Genomic DNA, 23,300 nt, shown 5'->3' with positions numbered 1-23,300 from the left:
CAACTCAATGAGTCCTCGCTAAAAACAGCAAAGTCAGGAATTAGAATTCTGGATGCATTCTATAAACATAAGGAACTAGAAGACACATTTACAAATGAAATAGCAGCCTCCCTGGTGGCACAAGGGGTTAAGCACAGCACTGTGAAAGCTATCCGCAGCCTCTTCAGCACAAGTCAATCCCCGGGCAGGGAGCTGACCCATATGGAGCAGCCCGCTGTCTCGCCCGCTGCTCCCCTTGGCAGTGTGTTTCAGTCAGTCTGCCTGTTCTGTTCCTCACTCTGTCTCTGGTGAATCCTCTCACCCCCCTGTACCCAGTTCTTGTATGCATAAATAAATCTTTTTTTAAAAAATGAAAATGAAATAGACCATTTCTGCCCACAACCACGTGAGGACAACCGTAGACAGGAAGCAAGAGGAGTGTGAGCTCTTGTCTGTGGGAAGCCAGTAAGGCCACAGGAGGGGGGTTGCCTCTGACAGACAGGAATGAGGTGGGGCACCCACTTCAGGGCACCCTATGAGCGATAGTATGGAGGAAGGAAAACACCAGGCATATTTGAGCAAGGGAGTTGCTGGGTTTGCTTGAGAGATAAGGCTTGAAAGTTTGGTGGAGGCCCTACTATAAAAAGTAAAGAATGCCCAGGCAAGGCAGGTGTTCAGTTGTGGACTTACAAACTACCTGGTCATTTGTAGATTAGATTAAAAGGAGCCTGAACCTGCGGGGTAGGGAGATAAGTCAGGAGACTCCCACTGTAATCCATCCTGAAGAAAGAAGGGGTGGGGAGGTGGAAGTCATGGGAAGGGGGGGCTATTTGCCTTTTTTTCCCCTCTAATCTGTTAACATTTGTCTTTCCTTGTCCCCTAAAGATCAGAACATCCTTGAAAAGTGTTAATCATTAAAAAAAAGTGTCGATAACCTCAAAACCACTAACACGTCCTTAATATGCTGTTAAAATTCAGCAGATTTTTTGAAATTGAATTGAATGCCCTGTGGAGGGGGTAAAAAGGCCGGGGCTCTGCTTAAATGATTTATAGGGATTCAGGCCAAGCCTGGAACTGCCACCATCAACAGGATCACTTGAAACTACAAAACGAAGCTAGGTTTGCTTCTGTGCCTACTGTGCGCACCATCCAACCCCCTTCTCCAGTGGTGTGATTTTCATTTTGCAGGTTAGAAAAACTGAAGGTCAGGCAAGGCGATGACCAGCTGTGGTCACAGTTTGCAGGGACTCTCAGTGCTAGACCCAGGGCCGCCCCAGGCAAATGGAGAAGGTCGGTGACCCTCCCAAGATACCCTTCCCACGAGCCAGGATTTAAACACAAGACTGGCCAACTCGGTCCCATGGGATTCCGTCTTGATTTTTCTGTTCCTGGCGGCCAATACAAATTATCTGGGTACTTTGGGGCTAGAAGCCAAGCATACTCTTATTGAACTTGGCTCCCGTGTTGGAAACCTACGTGAGACTGGAGTGTATAGTGGCAGAGAAACTACAAAATGGATGAGTTTTTTCGGAGAAAAGGAACCCGGGCTGAGCTGTCTGTCCTGCGGGCCGCCCTGTGCCCACGCGGGGGCTTCATAAGCTGTTCTCTGGCGCCCCCTCGTGGCTGAGCGCGGCGACGCTTTCCTGCCCCTAGTTGGGCGACTAAGCTTCTGGGTGAGCCATTAGAGGACAAGTTGAAGCCAACTTCTTGCTGGTGGCCACGTGTAAGATTTTGTCTTAAAGATAAAAATTAACAGGGCTTTTTTCCTCCTTGTCTTAAATGAAAGGTAGCCAGGCTGTCAGAGTAAGAATCACACACAACATTTTATCAGACACCCACAAACCCCTCATGAATCAAGACAAATAGCACCTCAAAAATCAAAATTCATGGCCAGTCCCATGGTAAAAGAAATATCAGCATCTCATCCTAGCAACATGATTCGTCACATCAACATCAGAATGCAAACACAGAAGACAGGCTCTGCCCCAGCACCGGCTTCACTTACCTCCCCAGAAACCCTGTCCAGGAGGGAGGAGCTCCCTGGGGATGCTTTCTGGAGGGGGGTGGTCCTCACACCCCACCATGGGAAAACCCAAATGGTGCCTTTCTTACTTTTGCACCAAAGAACTTTCCCAAAAGAGAACATCCCCCGTCGGGAGTGGCCAGAACACCTGCCGAAGCATGCAAATTCTTTAAATTAGAATTTCTAGGTACATTTTGAATGTGATTTCACAATATTCCCATTTTTGTTTTGCCCTGTTGCCTTTCACTGAAGTGTATAGACTTCAGAAAGGCGCAGAAAAGTGCAGATAGCATCATCTGACAGCTCAAGGAATTTTCACAAACTCAACATCCATAGCCTGCTCCCAGGTCAAGAAGAGACCCCACAGGACCCAGAAGTGGCTTTTCCATTCAAGGATGTGGTGACATTTGGGCCTACCACACCCTAGAGGCTGAGTTTCTTTTCAGGAAGCCCAGAGGCAGCTGGGTGTACCGGAGGGGGAACAGATAGAGGCCATGAACATAGCAGATGAGATGCAGAGGTTGGCTGCAGGGACTGTGAGGTGGGATTAGCCCGCATCCCCTTGGGGGGCAGATCTGATCCCTGCTCCTCCGACTGCTTCTGCTGGGACCCATCAGCCCCCTCTGAGTCAGCCTTGCTTGGTTTCCTCCGGGGCTGGCAGAGATGGCCCTGACTCAGCTCCCACATGAGCTGGATGCTGTCTGGAAAGCTAATAAGCCTTTGAAGCAAGACATTCCTCCTGCGACGTGGTTGTGCTGTGAGTGGGTGGCAATGAATGAAAAAGAGTGAGAACATGGGGTGCCTGCAGCATTGATGAAGTTAAGATGTGCAGAAAGAGTGAGGGGAATGGAGAGCAGTGATTGGAAAAGGCCACCCACTGGGATAGTGGGTGCTTTTAGCAAATGGTCCCTGGCTGCCCAGATCCTGGGGAGGTGCTCCTAGCTGCCTCCACCCCTGCTCCCCACCAGCTCCGCCAGAGAGGTGGGCCCCTGCGGCCTCTCTTGCTCTCCCAGGAGCTTTCTTTCAAAGCTAAAATTGCAAGAAGCATGGCGGGGGACCTAATTCTGTCACCTGAGGGGTAGGGGAAGACGAGAGTAGGGCGGCAAGGTGAAGAGGGAGCCCCAGAGACGAGGAGGGGAATAAATGGAGGAGACAGAGTAAGGCCGGGGGCAGGTGATACACAATCTCATGCGGTGCTTTCCATAACCACTCAGAAGCTGCACCCACCTCGACATGAAGCACCTGCTCTCCCCAGAGCCCCAACTAGGTATGGAAGTAAAAATAAATAGGACATTGTACCTCCTGTCTTTGGGGAGCACAGAGCAAAAAGAGAATCCTTGTTGAGTGGAATGAGATGGTGGGGATCTGATGCTGGGGGTTATGGCGGCAAAGTACCCCTGAGGGGAAGGAAGCAGGTCAGTGAGGGAGAAATTGCAGAGGGGGGGTTCTGGTCAGTGTGGCCTTATCCTGGACCACAGGACGGGAGGGTGGTTCTGGAGCTCCTGGCTGCACTGCCCAGTGGGACCCCTGGAGGCAAAGGGACTGGCCTTTTCTCCCTCTGTTTCAGGTTTGGCTGTGGGATGATGGCAGGTGGGAATCTCCTGGCTGGAGGCTCCAGTCAGCAAGGGCGATTCTGGGGTGCTGTGAACCCACAGTTCACCGTAGCAGGAAGATGCATGCACCTGTCTGGGAAACAAGCTGGGAGGACACCAGTGGCATCTGCTACGGTACAGGCAGAGCCTGATGTTTGGTGGCGGATGGGGTTGGGAGCAGAGGGGAGGGCCAAGAGAGCTTCCTGGAGGAGGCGGTCTCTCTGCTGCCTCTTGAAGACTGGCTTAGCAAGCAAGGAAAGACAGAGGGGTCAACATGTGTGACAGGTGCAGGAGCACATAGCCTTTTCCTGAGACACTAAGTTACTTAAGTGTGACACTGGACAGAGGGTGGAAATGGGCAGGGTAGGGGGAGAGAAAAGGCCTATAGGTGGGCAGAGGCCAGGTCACAAAGTGATCGGTGTGATCGGTGTGCCATAATAAAACATTTGGGATTAAAGTTCTTCCGAAAAGCACACTGGATTCTCATCCACTCCCACCTCAGTCCTTTCTGCAAATGTGCACCAGCGGCCACAGCGCAAGCCAGCGCAGCCAGGAGACTGGCAGGCGCCACCAGCCGGCAAATGGCCAGAGGGGCCCAGAGCGAGGGGCTGCCTCCCAGGACTGATCACAGGGGATGAGACTGGACCCAAAGTTGTTTTCTCAACATCAGCATTTTGGAAAGTGGAGTCTTACCGCAGGGTGCCCTGGGGTGAGGAAAGAGGGCAGAATTCGGAGTCAGAAAATCAGGAGGCCCAGGCCTGGGGCCAGGCTCCACTGTGCCAGCTGCACGGTTCTGGGAAAGTCACCCAACTCCCTGAGCCTCTGTTTCCACATCTGTCACTGGGGTCATCTCTGTGCTAAGGCCCCAGCCATGATAAGCACCTGTGTACAAAGGCTGCACAAATGCCACTTACTATAATTTTGCCACCTACCAAAAAAACACACAAAAATCCCACAGCAAGGAGAATCCCAAGCAGGCTCCTTTTGCTCCAGTTACCATTTGGCACCAGTTTGGCTGGGAACGTCTTACTCGATGACACAGCAAGTCAGTAGCAGAGGTGAGTGTAAACCCATCCAAGCTACTGACTCCAACGGCTTCAGCAGAATCAGCTAAAACCCAACGTCACGCTGCGGTTCAGATGTCAGCGGCGTTCCAGGAAGTCCCTTTCAGCAAAGCTGTTCAAGGTAGTTGCCAACAGGCAGCCCCATTATCCTCCAAATGGCTGGCAAGATGGAGCCCAAATGAGGTTCCCAGGAGACAGGGCAAAAAGGGAGACCAAGAGTTGACCTTTGCTCGGAGGACTGCAGAAGAGGCAAAGATGTCTCCACACTTCCTATGCCATCCTCCAATCTTGAAAAAACAGATTAATTGAGATGTAATTCATGTACCATAAAAATACATCCCTTTCATGTGTACAACTCAACAGTTTGCAGGATATTCACAAGATAGGGCAACTATCAATACCTCTGAGAATGTTTTCATTACCCTGAAAAGTACTGCACCGATTAATGGTTATTCCTTCCCCCTGACACCCACCTTTTTGCTAAACTAGGCAAGGAATAGTCCACGTTGTATCTCTGCATATTTTGCCTAATCTGGGCATTGCATACAGAATCTCAAGAGATGTGGCCTTTGTCACTTTTTCACTTAGCACAATGATTTAAGGTCCCTCCCTGCTGGAGCGTGTGTGAGTACTTCATTCTTTTTTATAGTGGAATAATATTCCTTTGTATAGGAATACGACATCTTTTATACCTACTCTGTTTATGAACATTTGAGTTGTCTCCAATTTTTATTTATTTATTTATTTTAAAAGATTTATTTATTTATGCATACAAAAACTGGGGTACAGGCCAGAGGTGGGGGGGTGAGAGGACTCACCAGAGACAGAGTGGGGAGCAGAACAGGCAGATTGACTGAAATACACCGCTGAGGGGAGCAGCGGACTAGACAAGAGAGGGCTGCTGTGCCATGTTCCTTTGCTCATAAAAGCATAAATAAATCTTAAAAAAATATGATTTATATTAGGCTTTCAAAATCTTTTTTTGTAAAGATTTATTTATTTATGCATACAAGAACAGCTCTTAAAATGAATTATGGTCTGTGATACCTTAAAGAAATGGTGACCTATTTTAAATTATGGTAAAATAATTATAATAAATTATTAATAATTATTAGTAATAATAATAAATAATTATGGTAAAATAATCATTACATAAGCTTCGCTTTAGCCGGTTTCCACTTCTGAGGGCCTGGATCAGTGACTCAGGCTTGGGAACTGGGTCAGGGACTGTGCCTTAAACCTGTGTTCATGAGGCCTGACGTTTATTCAGACATTCAAATCACGTGGAAACTAGCGGGTGGGCTGCTCCTCTACCTGGTTTGGGAGCCGCCAGCCCAGTCAGCACGTTGATCTCTGCAGGGGGCCCCATTGTGGTGACTGCTGCTGGGCAGGGTCTACCCCGCTCCAACTGCTGCTTTTCCCACCAGCAGCTCCCACCAAGGGCTGCTTAGAGGTGCTGGTCCTGCTCTCCCAAAAGAATTTCTCAACACCTTCGCTTTCTGGGGGACCAACCTCTGGGTTACCGAAGGTGTCACCTCCTTTACATTCTCTTCAGGGCTAACTTCACTCGGAGAGCAACAGGGAGCCGTTCAAGTGTCTCAAGTGTCTAAGAGCAGAGCAGGGCGATGAGCTTTGTGTCTTAACAGGAATAGGCCCGCTGCTGGAGGGGTGGGGATGGTGGGGGAGCCCGGCAGGAGGGAGGCGGGAAAGGGGAGACTGCAGCAGTGACCTCCGCGAGTCCCTTGGCCCTGAGCTGGCCGCCGAGTCCGGAGATGGCAGGACAGGCGGGCTTCAGCAGGCCATCATGGGACATGCCAGAGCCGGGGGCCGCCCCGGGGAGGGTTGGTGAGGGCGGCACATGTGGAGGGAGGACTTCATTGCTGGGTCTCGGGCCTGACTACGCCGGGCAGGACTGAGGCCCAGACCTAGAGCAGGAGGCTTGGAGGAGAGCAAGTCAAACCTTCTGTTCTCGGGGGAACTTCGGGGCCATGCTGACTTTGCCTCGGAGTTTCAGTGACTCTAAAGTTATGAGAATTCGGGGACCTTCCTGCTGGTGCAGGGGTTAAGTCTCGGTACCATCAAGCTGTCACCCAGCCACTGCAACACGAGTTCAATCCCTGGCCAGGGAGCTGACTCACATGGCACAGCAGACCTCTCCTGTCTCCCCGCTGCTCCCCTCAGCACTGTATCTCAGTAGATCTGCCTGTTCTGCTCCCCATTCTGTCTCTGGTGAATCCCCTCATCTCCCATACCTCTAGCCTGTACCCCAGTTCTTGTATGCATAAATAAATAAATCTCTCTAAAAAAAAAAAAAACCAAAAAACTAAAGTTATGAGAATTCCAGCATCTGGCTAGGGAACATCTGGCCTGGGGGAACAGCCCGGGCTCTCTTGCTTACACTGGGCTCAGTGAGGAGGATGAGGAGCTGGGGAAGCTGGGAACCCCTCCCCCCAGCAGGAGGTTCCATGTTGCCCCCCAAAGTGCTCTTTGCAAAGCCAGGCATGTCCCATTACTGAAAGTCTCTACCTTTGTGCTGCAGCTGAAGAGTGGACATGGAGCTGCCGCCTGGTCCCCACACGAGCCAGGGCCAAAGCTGCTACCTGCATCCCCACTGGGGAGCCCCCCACAATCCTCTTCCAGAAAGGACTCAGCCGACAGTCCCCAGTCCCATCTGGGTCTGCCTCAGCTTTCCAGCTGGAGTCACACTCCTTGAGTGGCTCCCGGTCACCATCTGGCCAGGGGGTGGACAAGGACCCCACCATGTCTGCCCCCCCCTCTCCGAAGCCCTTATGAGAGCTGTGGAGCAATCTCTGGGCCCCTTCCAAATACACCTCCCTCCCCTTCCCAGGGGTCACCCCACAATAAACACTTTACACTCCTCTCTCTGCCCCAGAATCTGCTCCCAGAAGACCCAACCTGCCCTACGGATTTCATTCCTTCACCTGCCAAAGGAAGAAAGTGAAATCCCTAACAGACTCAAGGAATAGTAACAAAATGATGCCATTTAAATACCTTGTCTCAACTCCAATGACTCCCTTTGTATGGGGTCTGGGGGGATACATCCGTGAATTTGCTCCTTGAAATCCACTTTCTATCTGTATCCTGCTGCCCTGGGCTCTGGAGGAGACCCTAAGGACAGCACCCAGCAGGCAGGCAGCTGGAGGCAAGAGGGTGAGGTCAGGCTCTTTATCCAGCTGGCGCCTTCCTGGCCTGGTCACAGATCAGAAGGCACAGCGCCTTGGTCAGTCCAGGCTGCAGCGTTCCTTTCTGGGGCCCCGGGCCCAGGAGTGCGCTGGCTCTGCTGCTGCTCCCTAGGTGTGCTGTTCCTCCCCTTCCAGCTTCCCTTAACGCTGCCCAAACCAGGGCCAAGAAACCCTTTAACGTTCCTCCATTTCCCCCCAGTCTGCTCTGTGCCCTCTGGGCAGCCTGATGATGCAATCAAGGAGAATACGCTCAACAGCTGCCAGGACCCAACCAGAAGGCCGGCAGGTGCCCCCGAGGAGGCTCAGGCAACAGCCCTTCCTGGGTCCTGGGTGTAAGAACAAGGAAAACTCTCTCAGCACCCGCCCCCTTAAGTGTCATTGGTAAGAATGGGTCAACTGTGGCCTCAGCCTCAGGTTCCCAGAAAAGGGCCAGTGCTTGGGTGTTTTGCGGCTCCGGGTATTAGGGATGAAGGTACAGCAGCAAAGGGGACTTTATAAGTGACCCTAAAAGGGACCCACTGCATCATCTCACTGAGAAGCCTGGAGACCACCCAGAAGCCCTATGATGTGCGTCTCAGGAGAAGGTGAAAGGAGAAGGTTCGCTCTCTCCGCGCTTCTGGGTTGCTCGTGCATGGACATTCAAAGATTCCCACCTTCAAAGCTGTAACAGCAACAGAGGATCTAGGACAGAGGGCAAAAAGCACCTGTTACAAGCCCGAGTTGCTACAGCACCCTCAAGGCTACCTGCCCCCGCCCCCGCGCCTGCCCCCACGCCTGCCCCTGTCCTCGGTTGGGGACAGTGCAAAACAGGCTGCTGCAGCCGTGGGTGGGTCCAAGCTAGTTGTGGCCAGCAGGACTGAAGAGGTGACGTGAGTGTCCAGTAGACACTGATACAGTCACTGGCAACGAGAATGAGGTTACTGTGATTTAATTAATCACTTGGAAGCACACACAAAAGAATGAAGCAACTTCCATCTCACGCTACACATGAAGATTAATTCAAAGTGGAGTGAAGACTTCCCTGTAAGGCCTGAAGCCGTAGAATACATAGAAGAGCACATAGGTGACAGTCCATGACATTGGCCTTGGAGAAGTATTTAGGGACTCGACTCCAGGGGACACCTCCTGTCAGCTTTCCACCCCAGTGCTGTCAAACCCCTGCCGGTCCCGGCACCAGATTCACCTTGTGCTGGCAGCCTCTTGCCTCAAAGGGAAGCGGCACATCTTTCTGGCGCACGGAAGCTGGATCAGAAGGAGCCCCCGCCGTCCACGCACTGGGATGTGCAGGATTAAGACCCCAGAGGTGGCCCTCAACCCCTGGGGGACAGGGACATCTTGATCAGTGTTCCTGCCCCTCATTGCCCAGGTGGGCGATCCTGGGAAAAACCTGTGCCCTTTCCAAGGACCCTGGTGAGTGCAAGCTCCCGTTGCCACAGAAACAGACAGGCGTCAACTTCTTCTCCTTTCCTGTCTCCTTGTCCTAACTCCCACATCCTGCTCCCCGGGTCACCCTTTCAGAAACACCACTGGGCAGTCTAGGCTCTGCTTTCAAGGGAAGCCAAGCTGCACACCTTCTCAACTTGCTTGCCTCGCTACCCAGCAGTGGACCTGTCAGATCCTGCCCAGCCTCAGCTGAAGACTCTCCAGTGACTCATTTCCCGTGAAGGAAAAGCCAAAGTCTTGCATTGCCTGCCGGGGCCTGGTGGAATCAACCGTTCCTGTGCTTTCCTCTCTGAGGACTCCTGCTAATCTCCCCTTGCACCACTAGAGAGAGACACCCAGCACAGGCCTGCCTGGGGTCTTTGCATTGGCTGTTCCCACTGCCTGAAGCGCTTCCTGCAGATATTTCCAAGCCTGCCCCTTCACTGCATTTGAGACAAAGCACTTCTTAGAGAGCCCTCCCTATGTAAGACAGCAACATCCGCCTCCCTGCTAGCCTCTGACCCCCTCACTTTGCATTGATGCTTCATGGCACTTACCATCAAAACCATAAATTGTCTCTTTCTTGCTCTCTCTTTTTTGGGGGGGTCGGTCAATTTTCTGTCTCCCTGATGTGGCTGTAATCTCCATAAGGACAGAGACTCAAAAACTCATTTTTTTTCCCACTAGGGGTAAGAGCCTGGCTAGCAGTAAGAGCTCAATGGTTATTTGTTGGCTGAAGCAAAAAAATAAAGACTGAAGAAGCAGGTAGAGCTCAGACTGGGGTCACCCTGAACCTGGCTCCTGAATGGGGTGTTGGGGGTGGGGGTGATGGCAGCTGGCCGCGGGCGGTGAAGGACATGGAGGTTGCTGGATGTCCTTGCTGAGGATTCACTTTACCTTCTAGGCTGTCGCTGGTGATTACTTGGGGGTTCTAGCTTCTGATGTTTGTCTCGAGGAGCCCCAGGTAAAGCCTCGAGGACCTCAGAGCACTAGTACACAACCCCCTAAGCCTGGTGCCCAGCGCCTGTGCAGAGGGCGTTCGCCCCTCCAGGTCCCGGGGCCCGCGTGTGGTGAGTGACCCCTCTGAGGGTGGCCAGCGGCTCAGCAGGGACGCGCCCTCAGCTGCTGAAAGACCCTGCAGCCTAGCGGGTGGCTGGAGAGCACAGAGATCCTGGGAGGGGCTGCGGGCGACCTGCAGTGCGGGCCTGCAGGGGGTCGGGCTGAGCACCCCCTCCACCGGGCCTGCCACCTGGACCGGGGCTGGGGTGGGGCCAGGCTCGGTCTCTCCTGCAGCGCTAGGCACCCATTTGTCCTTGCGGGGACCAGGGCGCTCCGGGGAAGCAGCAGCCGCGCCGCGCGAGCCTCTGGGGGGGCACCCCTCTCCCTGCGGGGCGGCCGCGCCCCGCCTGCGGCTCCCGCCCGGGCGCTGCAGGATTCCGGAGCGGGAGCTGCGGCGCAGGACGGAAGAGGTTAAGGCGCCTCCGCCGCGAATGCTAATGGTGGAGGTGATGTCAGTGGGCGCTGCGAGGCGCGGGCGGGAGCGCGGCGGGGCTCGCGCGCGGCAGGGACTGCCGGAGGGGCCCCCTCGCGGACTGCGGGGCTCCGGCGCCCCGACTGCCGCAGCCTGCGTGGGCGGCGGGCGGGCGAGCTGGCCACCCGCGCCCGCGCCATGGACCTGCAAGCCTCGCCGCTGCCCCCCGGCCCCAACGCCAGCAACACCTCGGACGGCCCGGACAACCTCACCTTGGCCGGTGAGTCGCGCCGGAGCGAGCCCTGAGCTCTCCGCGCCGGGGTGGCAGACGGGGTTCACCTCCGAGTCAGACCGCTCCGGAAACTTTATTTCAGTTCTTGGGGTGAGGCCGGCAGTCCGCTGCCGGGCGGGAGGGGCGCCGGGGCTGGCGCAGGAGGGGCAGGAGCGGGAAGCCGGCAAAGGCTCACTCAGAAGTGGCCGGACGGTGGCCAGCGCCGGGCGGGCGAGGGCTGGCTGGGGCGCCCGGCCGTGCCGCGCGGGGGACACGACCGCAGGGAAGGCGAGGGCAGCGGCCGAGGCCCGGCTGGGGGGCGCGGGGGCTCGCTCGCGCCTGCCGGCCTCCTGCCCGGGAGGGAGGGAGGGCCGCTGCCCGCAGGGGAGGGGGTGAAGTTTCCCGGGGCAGAGGCTTCCTCGTTCCCAGGGCTGAGGGGCGTGGATTCCAGCTTTGAAGGAGACAGGAAGGAAGGGGGAGAGGAAGGTTTGCGGGAGAAAATTCTCAGGAGGCTGCACCCCGCAGCTTCGGTCTCTGCTGGCCGGGAAGCCCAGACCCAGAAGACGCAGCAGGGATTCCCTGACAGGCAGGCAGGAGAGGGGGGACCGCAGCCCCTGGAAGACAGTCACCCCCAGAGATGCCCAGGAGTCAGTGCTCAGCCTCCCACCAGCAATTGCTAAAGGGAAATGATCAGGGCTGCAAATTGGAAAAGAGAAAGCACACGCCTGCTTGCTTGCGTGAACACACACGCGCGCGCACACACGCACACACACGCACACACACTTTTGTGTCCTTCTGGCTATTTTGATGAGGTTTCCTGCTGAAGTCAGGGGCTCGCTGAGTAATTCTCTGCAGACAGCTGTGACTTTTTACTCTGCGCCTTCTGAGAAAATGCAGCAGGCGGAGAGCTGGGCCCTTGGGCTAACAGGTGGTGCGGGAGAACCTGGTAGGATAAACCAGGGAACGGGCGGAGGAAGCCAGGGGACAGGATTAGCAACAGCGGGGAGAGGAAGATTCCAGATGAACGGGGCACAGAGCTGAAATAGGAGGGCCGAGGAACAGGTGAGCAGCACGTGGCTGGACACGGGGCGCACTCCTGGGAAGTCGGCCCCTAGAAAGCCGGGTGCCCGGGGGTCCCCATCTGCCCCCTCTGTTCCCAGGGCCGCCTCCCCGCACAGGGAGCGTCTCCTACGTCAACATCATCATGCCTTCCGTGTTCGGCACCATCTGCCTCCTGGGCATCGTGGGGAACTCCGCAGTCATCTTCGCTGTGGTCAAGAAGTCCAAGCTCCGCTGGTGCAGCAATGTCCCCGACATCTTCATCATCAACCTCTCCGTGGTGGACCTCCTCTTCCTCCTGGGCATGCCCTTCATGATCCACCAGCTCATGGGCAATGGGGTCTGGCACTTTGGAGAGACCATGTGCACACTCATCACGGCCATGGACGCCAACAGCCAGTTCACCAGCACCTATATCCTGACCGCCATGGCCATCGACCGCTACCTGGCCACCGTCCACCCCATCTCCTCCACCAAGTTCCGGAAGCCCTCCGTCGCCACTCTGGTCATCTGCCTCCTGTGGGCCCTCTCCTTCATCAGCATCACCCCCGTGTGGCTCTATGCCAGGCTGATCCCCTTCCCGGGGGGCACCGTGGGCTGCGGCATCCGCCTGCCCAACCCCGACACTGACCTCTACTGGTTCACCCTGTACCAGTTTTTCCTGGCCTTCGCCCTGCCCTTTGTGGTCATCACGGCCGCGTACGTGAGGATCCTGCAGCGCATGACGTCCTCGGTGGCCCCCGCCTCGCAACGCAGCATCCGGCTGCGGACAAAGAAGGTGACCCGCACGGCCATCGCCATCTGCCTGGTCTTCTTTGTGTGCTGGGCGCCCTACTATGTGCTGCAGCTGACCCAGCTGTCCATCAGCCGCCCCACGCTCACCTTTGTCTACCTGTACAACGCGGCCATCAGCCTGGGCTACGCCAATAGCTGCCTCAACCCCTTCGTGTACATAGTGCTCTGCGAGACCTTCCGGAAACGCCTGGCCCTGTCCGTGAAGCCTGCGGCCCAGGGGCAGCTCCGCACGGTCAGCAACGCCCAGACCGCTGACGAGGAGAGGACAGAGAGCAAGGGCACCTGACGGCCCCCTGCCACGCGGGCAGCTCCGAGTCGGGACACCACAGCCAACCACAGGCCACGGGGAGAGCGGCTGAGACACCCCAGACCGAGCCGGTTGGCTGCAGGGAGGCTGGGTGGTGAGGGGCTATTGTGATGACAACCATTCCCGGGGCCCACAAATTGCTGGGGAGGCTGGGGCCAGGTCTGGGGCTTCGAACATCAGAAATCCCCTTGGCAGAGCAGGACGAGCTCTTTGGGCGGAACAGAAACCGAGCAAGAAGGAATTTTGGGTTTGAAAATCGGGGGGCGCCCTCCGTCTGCTGGCTGCCCGGTGCGAAAGGTGTACTGGAAATCAGGGCCAATGTGGGCAGCAGCCACACCACCTAGGGCCCTCGGGTAGGTGAGGGGTGGGGGGTGGCCTCAGTGCTCTTTCCTGTCTCTCCTTGGTTTGCGGAGGGCAGCCTGTCTCCCAGCCGGAGGGTGAGGAGAAGCGAAGCGAGCTGTCTCTGCGTTCCCGCCCTTGCTGTCCATTTCTCTTTATTTCTAGGGGATGCATGTTTATTGGGGGGGCGATGAGGGCTCTGAGCCCACAGAAGTACAAGCCCAATTTGCTAGGCCAGCCACTGAAAATGCCAAAGCTCTCTGGGGTGGGGTCCTGAAGTTAAGAAAAATGGGGGTGGGGTGGAGACACTGTCCTCTTGTGGCCCATTTGTCACCTGCCGGATCCTGAGCGAGTGCCCACTGCGTCCTGCAGGTGTGGGGTGGCCCCGATGCCTGGGGCGTTGGCGTCCTCTTTTGCTCTGGCCTTTCTTCTCCCAATTAAAAACAAATAAAGGAAAATCTGCACCCACAGCATCCGGATGCTCGTGTCTAATTGCTTGGGCTTTTGTGGGGTGGGTGGGTGGGCGCGGGAGTGCGGCAGGAAAGGGAGAGAGAGGTCCCTTGGCCTTGGCCGTGAAGCTACACAGGCTGCAGACTCGGGCTGCGTGTTAGGAAGAAGCAGGGATCTGCTTGTGTAGACCCACAGGGAGGGTTGGGCGACACGACGCGTTCGTGAGAATCCATTGGATTGCAGTCGTGCTGCTGGGCTTGACTCAGGACTCAGCTTCCCGGCTCCTTCTCAAAAGCACTGGTTGGCACTGGTTGGCCCCTCCAGCCCCAGCTCCCCCGCCCCCCACCGTGGCCCCCGCTGAGTCACCTGTGCGGTGCTGGCCTCTCAGGCTGCTGCTGGGGAGCGCAGCCGGCAGCCAGTGGGAGGAGAGCAGGCAGGAGGGCGCTGGGCGGCAGCCAAGGCTGCTGCTGCCAGGCTTCTCCCAGCTTGGGAGTGGTCGCGGGAGCCCGGGGTCCCCACCAGCTACCAGCCACGCGCAGCAGAGTGCAGGCAAATCGCAGGTTCCTCGCCCGCCCGGACGCACCCTTCAAGCAGGCGCCTCCTCACCACCTCTTCCTGCTGGTTGTTTCCACCGCAGAGTTACAGCGGGTAGTCTGGAAAACTCAGGCTGCTTCTTGGGGTCCTGGGGAGCCCTTTTTCAGATCATCAACAATAGCATTTCTTGGCTCGTGCATTCCACTCCCCCCAGATCTGGGGCTGCGGGGACACTGATGGTTCATTTTCCTTACTCGCTGCTAACAGGGGGTTGTAGCTGCTTCAAATCAGCCCCGAATCTATTTTATTTTATTTATTTTTTTAAGAGGCATGTTTTTATTTATTTATTTGTTTGTTTTTGTTTATACAAGCACTGGGTACAGTCAGAAGCGCGGGAGGGTGAGAGAATTCACCAGAGCCAGAGCGGGGAGCAGAGCAAGCAGAAGGACCGAGGTACACTGCTGAGGGGAGCAGCGGGCGGCAGGAGAGGTCTGCGCCCCATGTGGGACCCTCCTCCGGTGGCCGGGGAGCAGCCGGGGATTGAACCGGCGCCGCAGAGGCCGCGGGCAGCTTCGCAACCCAGCGCTCAACCGCTGCGCCACCGGGGAGGCCCCCCGAATCTATTTTAGACGCCCGAGCGTGCGCGCGCTCTCTTAGGGGGCCTTAGACGGCTCCTGCCCACCGTTCCAGAAAAGGTTGTCCTGCCTCTGCCTTGCCTGCAACAGGCTTCCCAAGGGTCAGTGTCCACGGCCCGCTGCCCCCCTGGGCCGAGAGGTAGGTGAGACAGCCCCGCCCCCGAAGAGCACCTGACCAAGTCCGCCGCTCGCCTGGGGGGGGGGGCGGGCACGGGACCCCCTGAGGGTTCCAGCCACCAGTCAGCTCCTAGGGACCCCAGGAGTCCGACCTGCAGCTCTCCACCTGGGACAGAACACGGAAGCGAAGCAAGTGGGTGCGCGCAGGAGAGCGAGGGCGGAATGTCAACAGAAGCGAGGCAGAGGGTGAGGGGAGAGGAGGCGAAATCCCAGGGGGAGACCAGGAGGCGGGGAAGAGGAAGGGGTGCAGGGAGGTTCCAAAAGGTGGGGAGATTCTAACGGGGGTGAGGGCGGGGGAACTGGGGCTCACACTTCTTTCCCCAGCGGGATCCCAATGACCTGAACACACCTGAGCCCAGGATGAGAGTGAGCCCGCGGGGCGGCTGTGGGGGCGGCTGGCAGGGCCATCACCCTGATGGGGTCGGAGGTGGGAGGGTGCGAGGGTCTGAAGAGTGAGGGGCTCTTTCCTCCTCATTCAGCCTGGGGGTCGTGGGGCCTCTGTGAGCGCAGCCAGGAAAGGGCCGTCCCTCCGGTGTCATCCCAGCCAGACATCCAGGAAAGGGGAGGGTCCAGGTCCGCCCCCTCCCGGGAAGGGTGGAGCTGGGCAGGAGGGGAAGCTGGAACAACCTGGAAGAAGGAAAAGGGAAGGAAAAGAGAAGACCTGGAGGAGGCCACGGAGCAGAGAGGCATGTGAAGCAGCAGCCGCACTTGCTTCTCGGCCCTGCACTTGAACCAGGGACGTGGGGGACACAGAGGAGACACTTGGAAGAGACTGGGGGAGAGCCCGCGGCACCCCGCGGCAGCCCTGTCGGGACGTGTGTGCTGATGTTGCTCTTTGCTTCCAGACTTGCCCTTTCGCACGGGTCCCGCCAGGAGGTGCCTTAGCCCGGGCTTTTCCCTCTCAGTGGCCCCCCCTTTGGGCCTTGGACTGACCCATCTGACCCTGTTTGTCTGGGAATTTGCCCACCAGGGGTTGGGTAACTTTGGGTGTTTCATGGGGAAACTATTTTAACTATTTTTTTCTCTTCTCTCGACTGCACACTAATTGCATTAAAGTTCTTTCTTTTGAAAAGGTCTTATGCACTAAGCGTATGCTTGCCTTTATGCAGATGGCAGAACCCATTTAGAGCAGGCAGGTTTGGAGATCCTGGGGTGCCTTCATCCTGCCCGCTAACAGAATGACTGATGTCCTTGCACCTGTTCCCTGTGCTCACCTTATAAATCTCACGCTCCCTCAACCACATCCTCAATATAGTCCCCCCAGGAGCTACCTCCACCCACTGGGAGGCGGTCTCTAAAGCCCCTCATAGCCAGCGGGTTCCACAGTCTTGGGACTCAGCACCTCACAAGTCAGGCAAAGCAAATTCCTTCTGCTCGTTGACATTCCCCAAAGATATAATGACACAAACACCAAACAGAGGATGAGCAGTGATATTTCTGTTGGGTTTATTCCCCACTTCATCAGCTTTTATTTCTGTTATTGTAGTAAATATATAAACAAACTATACATTTAAAAATAGTTGATATGTGTGATTTACCACAATAAATATAAATGTAACATAAAATGGACAATTTAACTACTTTTTAAAAGATTTATTCATTTATGCATGTAAGAACTGGAGTATAGGCCAGAGGTGTGGGGGGTGAGAGGATCCACCAGAGACTGCAGTGGCTGCGGATAACTTCATAGGTTGCATCTTAACCCCTTGCGCCACCAGGAAGGCCCTATTTAACTACTTTCTAGTCCTTGATTCATAGACAGAAGCACATCTGCCTTATTGTGTGTCCCACCCCCGCCCCTCCAGGATTGTTTATCATCCCCAGCTGAAACCCTCTGCCCAGGAGACACTGATTTCCCAACTCTTCCCTCCACAGTCTCTGGCAACCACCTTCGACTCTCTGGGACCTGACTGTGACCTTGAGGACTCTGAGGTCCTCAGAGGGCTTCAATTAGCATCCTGTCTTCAAGGTTCGGTGTCAATACTTCCTCCCTTTTTTAATATACATTTTTTAAAGATTTATTTATTCATGCATACAAGAACTGGGGTACAAGCCAGAGGTGTGGGGGGTGAGACAATTCACCAGAGACAGAGTGGGCAACAGAACAGGCAGACTGACTGAAGTACACTGCTGAGGGGAGCAGGCGGCGAGTCAGGAGAGGTCTGCTGCACAATGTGGGTAGCTCCCTGGCTGGGGATCGAACTCCCGCTGCAGAGGCTGATGATAGCTTCATAGGTTGCGTTTTAACCCCTTGCACCACCAGCAAGGCCCAACACTTTGTTCCTTTTTTAAAGCTGAGTAATATTCCACTGTATGTTTACCCTCCCTTTGCTTGTCCCATGCACCTGCTGGTGCCCATTTCAGCCAATTCTACCTCTTTGGCCATTGTGAGTATCACCACTATGACCAAAGGTGTACAAACATCTGCTGGAAGATCTGCTTTGAATTGCTTTGTTTCCTTTACCTAGATCAGTGGAACTACTGATCATACGGACATTCCATGCTTGACTTTTCAAGGAGCTGCCATACTGTTTTCCACCATTTGAGATTACTGCCAGCAGTGACAGCACTTCCAGTTTCTCCACACTCATTTTTAAAAATATTTATTTATTTATGCATACAAGAGCTGAGGTGTAGGCCAGAGGTGTGTGGGGTGAGAGGGATTCATCAGAGACAGAGTGGGGAACAGAATAGGTGGATCAACTGAAATACACTGCTGAGGGGAGCAGCAGGGAGACAGGAGAGGTCTGCCGTGCCATGTGGGTAGCTCCCTGGCTGCTAGGGATCGAACTCAAGTTGCAGTGGCTGCAGACAGCTTTATAGGTTGTGTCTTAACACTTGCGCTACCAGGGAGGCCCAATGTGAAGTGGTTTTGAGCCACATCTTCCTAATGACTAGTGCTGCTGAGCATTTTTTCATGTATTTATTGGTCTTCTTTGTTTATCTTCTTTGGAGAAATGTCTCTTCAAAAGCCCTTTGCCCATTTTAAAACTGCATACGTTTTTGTTAGCAATCATATTTCCACTCAACTCAAAGTGGCAATAATAGGTTCTTATGACTAAGAAAAAAATTATTTTTAACTAGACTCTTCCTCCATGGCATTTTTTTGTTTTATTGAGATGGAGCAGAACACGTTTCGGGCAGTGAGAAACGCCTGAGCAGATATGGAGACGTGGGAAGGAAGGGTGTATTTAGGGAACTCTGGCGTTATTGATGACACGCCCTCCCCATACGGCCTTTCTCCATCATGAAACCCCCAGGCGATGGGTCCTGACTAGCTGAACCCATCAGACAGCCCAGCCTCCAGCTTCCCTAGCCTCCCTTGGGGCTAAAGGACACAGGGTGTGTAGTTTGGATCTCAGGACCTAAGCAGAAGTCTGCTGTGGGGGCTTCTGGGAAAAGTTTCGCTTTCCTGATCAGCGAGAATGAATGAGCCTGGTAGCATCTGCTCTCCTCTTTTCTCCCTGCCTTGAATGCAGATGCATCATCTGGAGCTGCAACTGCTATTTTGGGATCGCGAGGTGACAAGCACAATGCAGAGCAAGGCCCAGAGATCAGTGGGGCAGGAAGACAGAAAAGCTTCAGTTCCCAGGGCCTTGCTGACTGGCTGCACCAACACAGTCCTCCAGACTTCTTGTGGTGCAAGAAAAGTAAATCCCTGTTTGTTTAAGCAACTGTAGCTGACAATACCCTGAAGCTCCCAGGCTGTGGTTTAGGAAGTTCTGATCCCGCGCCAGCTCCAGGAATGGGTCCCCACAGGCTGTCATTAATCACTCTATTCTATCTCCCTGAACAAGGTGGTTCATCAGGGATGCGAGAGCAGACAATGGAATGCAAGTCATTAGCCAGGATTTCTGAGCAGGAATGTCTTTATTCTTATTTGTTCAGAGCTACTGGTAGAGCTTCTCTCAACCTCTTCGCAACTTAATGCGGGAGGCATGGAGCTCCACAAGCTGCTGGCCGCCACTTTGGGATGGCTAAAACAAAACCTTCCTGAGGGCAGAGCCAGTGCAGAAGAAAGAGAGCGGAAAGAGAGTATAAGAACTAGGTGACATGGTTTGGACCTTGATCAAGCTTTGCCGGAAGCTAGAGTTATCACTGGACTGTTTCCTTAGCGGAACTAATACATCTCTTTTATTTTAACATCCATTTGAGTTGGGCTTTCTATTCTTGCAACTAGGACATCCTCATAAGAAAAATGAGAACATTTTTAAGATTAGGTTGATTAGTATCACGATTATAGTATAATCATAGAGTATTAAGATTAGTACCATGGATTAAAATTTGCATATTGAAGCCCTAACCGCAACATGATGATATTTGAAGAGGGGCCTTTTGAAAGCAACTATGTTTAGATGCAGTCAGGAGGGGAGTCCTTGTGAGGGGTTAGTGTCCATGGAAGAAGAAGGCCCGAGATCTTGTGCCTTCACTCCCTCTCACCACCCGCACCCCCCAGGAAAGGCTGGGTGAGGACACAGGGGAAGCGGCTGACCATGAGCCAGCGAGGGCTCCGGGAGATGAAGTCAGCTGGCACGCGGAGCTGGGCTTCCAGTCTCCAAAACAGTCCGCTGTCTGAGCCACCCAGGCAGGGCTGCACTGTGGCAGCAGCCTGTTCATAAGGGCGTTTTCGGTTACAAACGACAGCATCCCAAATCCAACAGAGGGCAAGATATTGGCCTGTAAGTGGACAAATTCAGGACCCACTGAGGCTTTATGTCCCGACAGGGTCCAAGGGCCCCAGCTGTCACCAGCACACCCTCCCTTCTCCCTTCCTCACGCCCCCTCCCACCAGCACTTTCCTCAGTTTCCCTCCCTGTCGGTTTCCTTCTCCAGGTATCCTCCCGTGGGGTCGCACAGAAGGCCACCAGCAGGCACGTGAGCGTGCCTCATCCTCGCAGGCAGCAGCTCCGGGAATTAGCCAGGACGTCTTTCCTAACACCTCGCCTGTCCGTCCCCCCACATCTGTTTCAAACCCCAAAACACTTCCATTTGATTTACCTGCCCCCCCAAGCATGAGAACTAGGGGGAGGGACGGGACACTGTTATTGGCTAGGATAGGTCACATGTTCACCCTAGTGGGGCCGTGTGTGTGTGTGTGTGTGTGTGTGTGTGTCTGTCTGTCTGTCTGTCTCTCTCTGTGTGTGTATGTGTGTGTGTGTGATCCTGAAAGGAAAAGAGGATTTGTACTGTCTCACGCAGAGAGAAGGTGATAGGCAGACAGAATCAACAGCTCTCCCCCACACAGGCTCTCAATCATCAGGGAGGGCGGCTCTGGAAACAGAAGAGGCAAAGGGGCAGGCAGGAAGGAGCCAGGGAGATTGTGAGGAGAGCAAGGATCCAGTTAACTGTTGAAGATATTTCACAGTAAAGAATCTTCAATCTCGAATCTGACAAAAACTTTGGGCTCTCCCAGCCCCAATGCACATGAAATACTACAGGTAAGTTTTCAGGGTTTACCACCCTCTCAGATGCCAGCAGAAGCGCGGGGAGTGGAACACAACCTGGCATCCGGTCATTTGACAGCAAAGTCAGGCCAAGGGCCAAGACGGTCCAGCCGAGTGGGCAGGTCCACGACCAACATCAGAGAAAAAGCAGGCAGGGCCCCTGCACCCCCTGAGCTTCCAGCCCCCGCAGGGAGTGAAGCATTAATCAGATAATTCCAAAATATATGCAAAATTACAACAGGACTCCACAAGTAAGAGAGAGAATAAGTGCTGCGGGCGAGGGCTGCTTAGTCAGAGGAGGCTTGGCTAAGGAATCTCAGCAGCGAGAGCTGAAGGACAAAGTGGGGTGAGCTCCCCTGGCAAGGGAAGTTGTCTGTGGAGGGCCCTGGGCTCAAAGGGCTTTAGGGAAGGTTGATGGAGGCCGCTGTGGATGAATCAAAGGGACGCCTCAAGTGGCTAGCCTGCTTTCTCAGGTCCTCCTGCGCCTATTTGGCAATCACTAATGAGAACAAATCTGGTTGCAATTATGAGGTTGCAACAGTCGTCTGGGGGATGCAATCCTATGTGAAAGTATAACGCCAGAAAGTCTGATTTATAGAGATTGGGTCTGCTGTTTTTCTGTCCCGGTCTCCCCCAATCTTGCTAGAAAGAAAAAAAAATAGACTGCAATCCCAAATCCAGCTCCTTTCCCAACAAGTCGGGGTGGGGCTGGGGGGACCTCCCTGGTGGCACAGGGGTTAAGTCTCAGCGCCATCAAGCTATTGCCAGTCCCTGCTGCAGCCTCAGTTCGATCCCCGGTCACATGGCTAACTTTCAATTTTGCCAACCCTTGTATTATTTCATAGCTTCATTCCTTCCATCTGATTTCTAGACTAAGAGACATCTGAGTTATACCCCAGTCTGGCCCCTCACTTGCTGTGCAAGCTTGGGAAAGCCAATTACCGTCTCTGAAGTTATCTAAACGTAAAATGCAGGCAAGCATATATTCCTGCAGGTTTGTTGTGAGAATTGAAGCATATGTAATGTGGCTCATCATAAAGGCCCAGAAAACATTAATCCTATTCTCCCCTTTCTGTCTCTCCTGGTTGCATCCTGCTGAGTCCTCTGCACCACATACCTGCATTACAGCAGGAACTTCCTCAAAGTCCCCAATTTCCTATGTGCTTTCTGCAATCCAGTCCTTCTGTAGGGTAAAGAAAATGTCAGGCTTTTCTGCCCTCCCGCCATCAGGATAGATGATGGATCCTTGTCCTGAATGCATGCCTGATGGCGGCACCTGGAATAGGGTATGGGCATAGGTAGATGGGATTCAGCTGAGCTGAGACTGTGCTTTTAAGGGCAGCGTCATGGGGGGACGCCAGCAGCAGCAGCAGCCAGCAGCAGCCAGCAGCAGCAGCAGCAGCAGCAGCAGCAGCAGCAGCAGCAGCAGCAGCAGCAGCAGCAGCAGCAGCAGCCGAAGCCGAAAGAGAAGCCGAGAAGCAGCAGAACGAACGCTAGAGAGTCCAGATAGAGTGAAGACTTGCTGGGGGCTGGGAGGCTTGCCAGCCTCCCAGCCCCCCAGCCAGCACCCCTGCCTGCCATATGCCTGGTGAACCCCAAATAAAAAACCTGCAAAACTACTGAGGACTCTGACTCCTCCTTTACCCGGTCTGCATGGGATCAGAAAACCAGCACTGTGCCCAGTCCTGCCCTTACACCTTCCCAAACACCAAGACCAGAGAACTTTCTTCAAGTAGTGTACCCCTTTTGTCATTCTTTTGACTCCATAATATCCCTTTCCTGTTGCCCCCAGGTTAAGTCAGAGACACATTTGAGCCCCGAGTCTGCAGCCCTATGGCCCCTTCCATCCCAGATGTAGGGTAAAGAAAATGTCAGGCTTTTCTGCCCTTCCGCCATCAGGATAGATGATGGATCCTTGTCCTGAATGCATGCCTGATGGCGGGCACCTGGAGTGGGGTGTGGGCATAGGTAGATGGGATTCAGCTGAGTTAAGACTGCGCTTTTAAGGGCGGCGTCACGGGGGGACGCCAGCAGCAGCACCAGCAGTAGCAGCACCAGCAGCAGCAGTAGCAGCAGTAGAAGCCGAAGCCGAAGTGGAAGCGGAGAAGCAGCAGAAAGAACGCCAGAGAGCCCAGATAGAGTGAAGACTTGCTGGGGGCTGGGAGGCCTGCCAGCCTCCCCGCCCCCCAGCCAGCACCCCTGCCTACCATATGCCTGGTGAACCCCAAATAAAAAACCTGCAAAACTACTGAGGACTCTGACTCCTCCTTTACCCGGTCTGCATGGGATCAGAAAACCAGCACTGTGCCCAGTCCTGCCCTTACAATTGGCGTAAGTCGGCAGGATCCATGCAGACGGGTATTGGAGCCCTCCGAAGACCTGGAGGGACTAAGGAGTAAAAGACTGCCTGTGACGACGCTGGAGGCGCCATGGCGGTATAGAAGATGGATACGTCCACGAGCTACAGGATGAGACCTGGTGTGAAGGAGACGCCCGAAAGGACCAGCCAACGACACCGGAAAGGACCAGCCAATG

The 23,300-nt window shown here is 54.6% G+C and overlaps 1 protein-coding gene across 1 annotated transcript; it reads left to right on the top strand.

Annotated features, from left to right (window-relative positions):
* Positions 1-10,796: 10,796 nt before the first annotated feature.
* On the top strand, positions 10,797-13,165 carry MCHR1 (melanin concentrating hormone receptor 1; the record flags this gene model as incomplete). The annotated part of the gene is made up of 2 exons (XM_084255559.1): positions 10,797-11,034; positions 12,186-13,165. Exons 1-2 carry the CDS (start codon positions 10,953-10,955, stop codon positions 13,163-13,165), a joined length of 1,062 nt encoding a protein of 353 aa, XP_084111685.1. The 5' UTR covers positions 10,797-10,952.
* Positions 13,166-23,300: the final 10,135 nt, after the last annotated feature.

This window comes from Talpa europaea (genome assembly GCF_964194135.1).
Source record: "Talpa europaea genome assembly, chromosome: 15".
In the NCBI taxonomy this organism is placed as follows: domain Eukaryota; kingdom Metazoa; phylum Chordata; class Mammalia; order Eulipotyphla; family Talpidae; genus Talpa; species Talpa europaea.
Note: the sequence above shows the minus strand (reverse complement) of the source record. Positions and strands in the feature narration are given on the sequence as shown.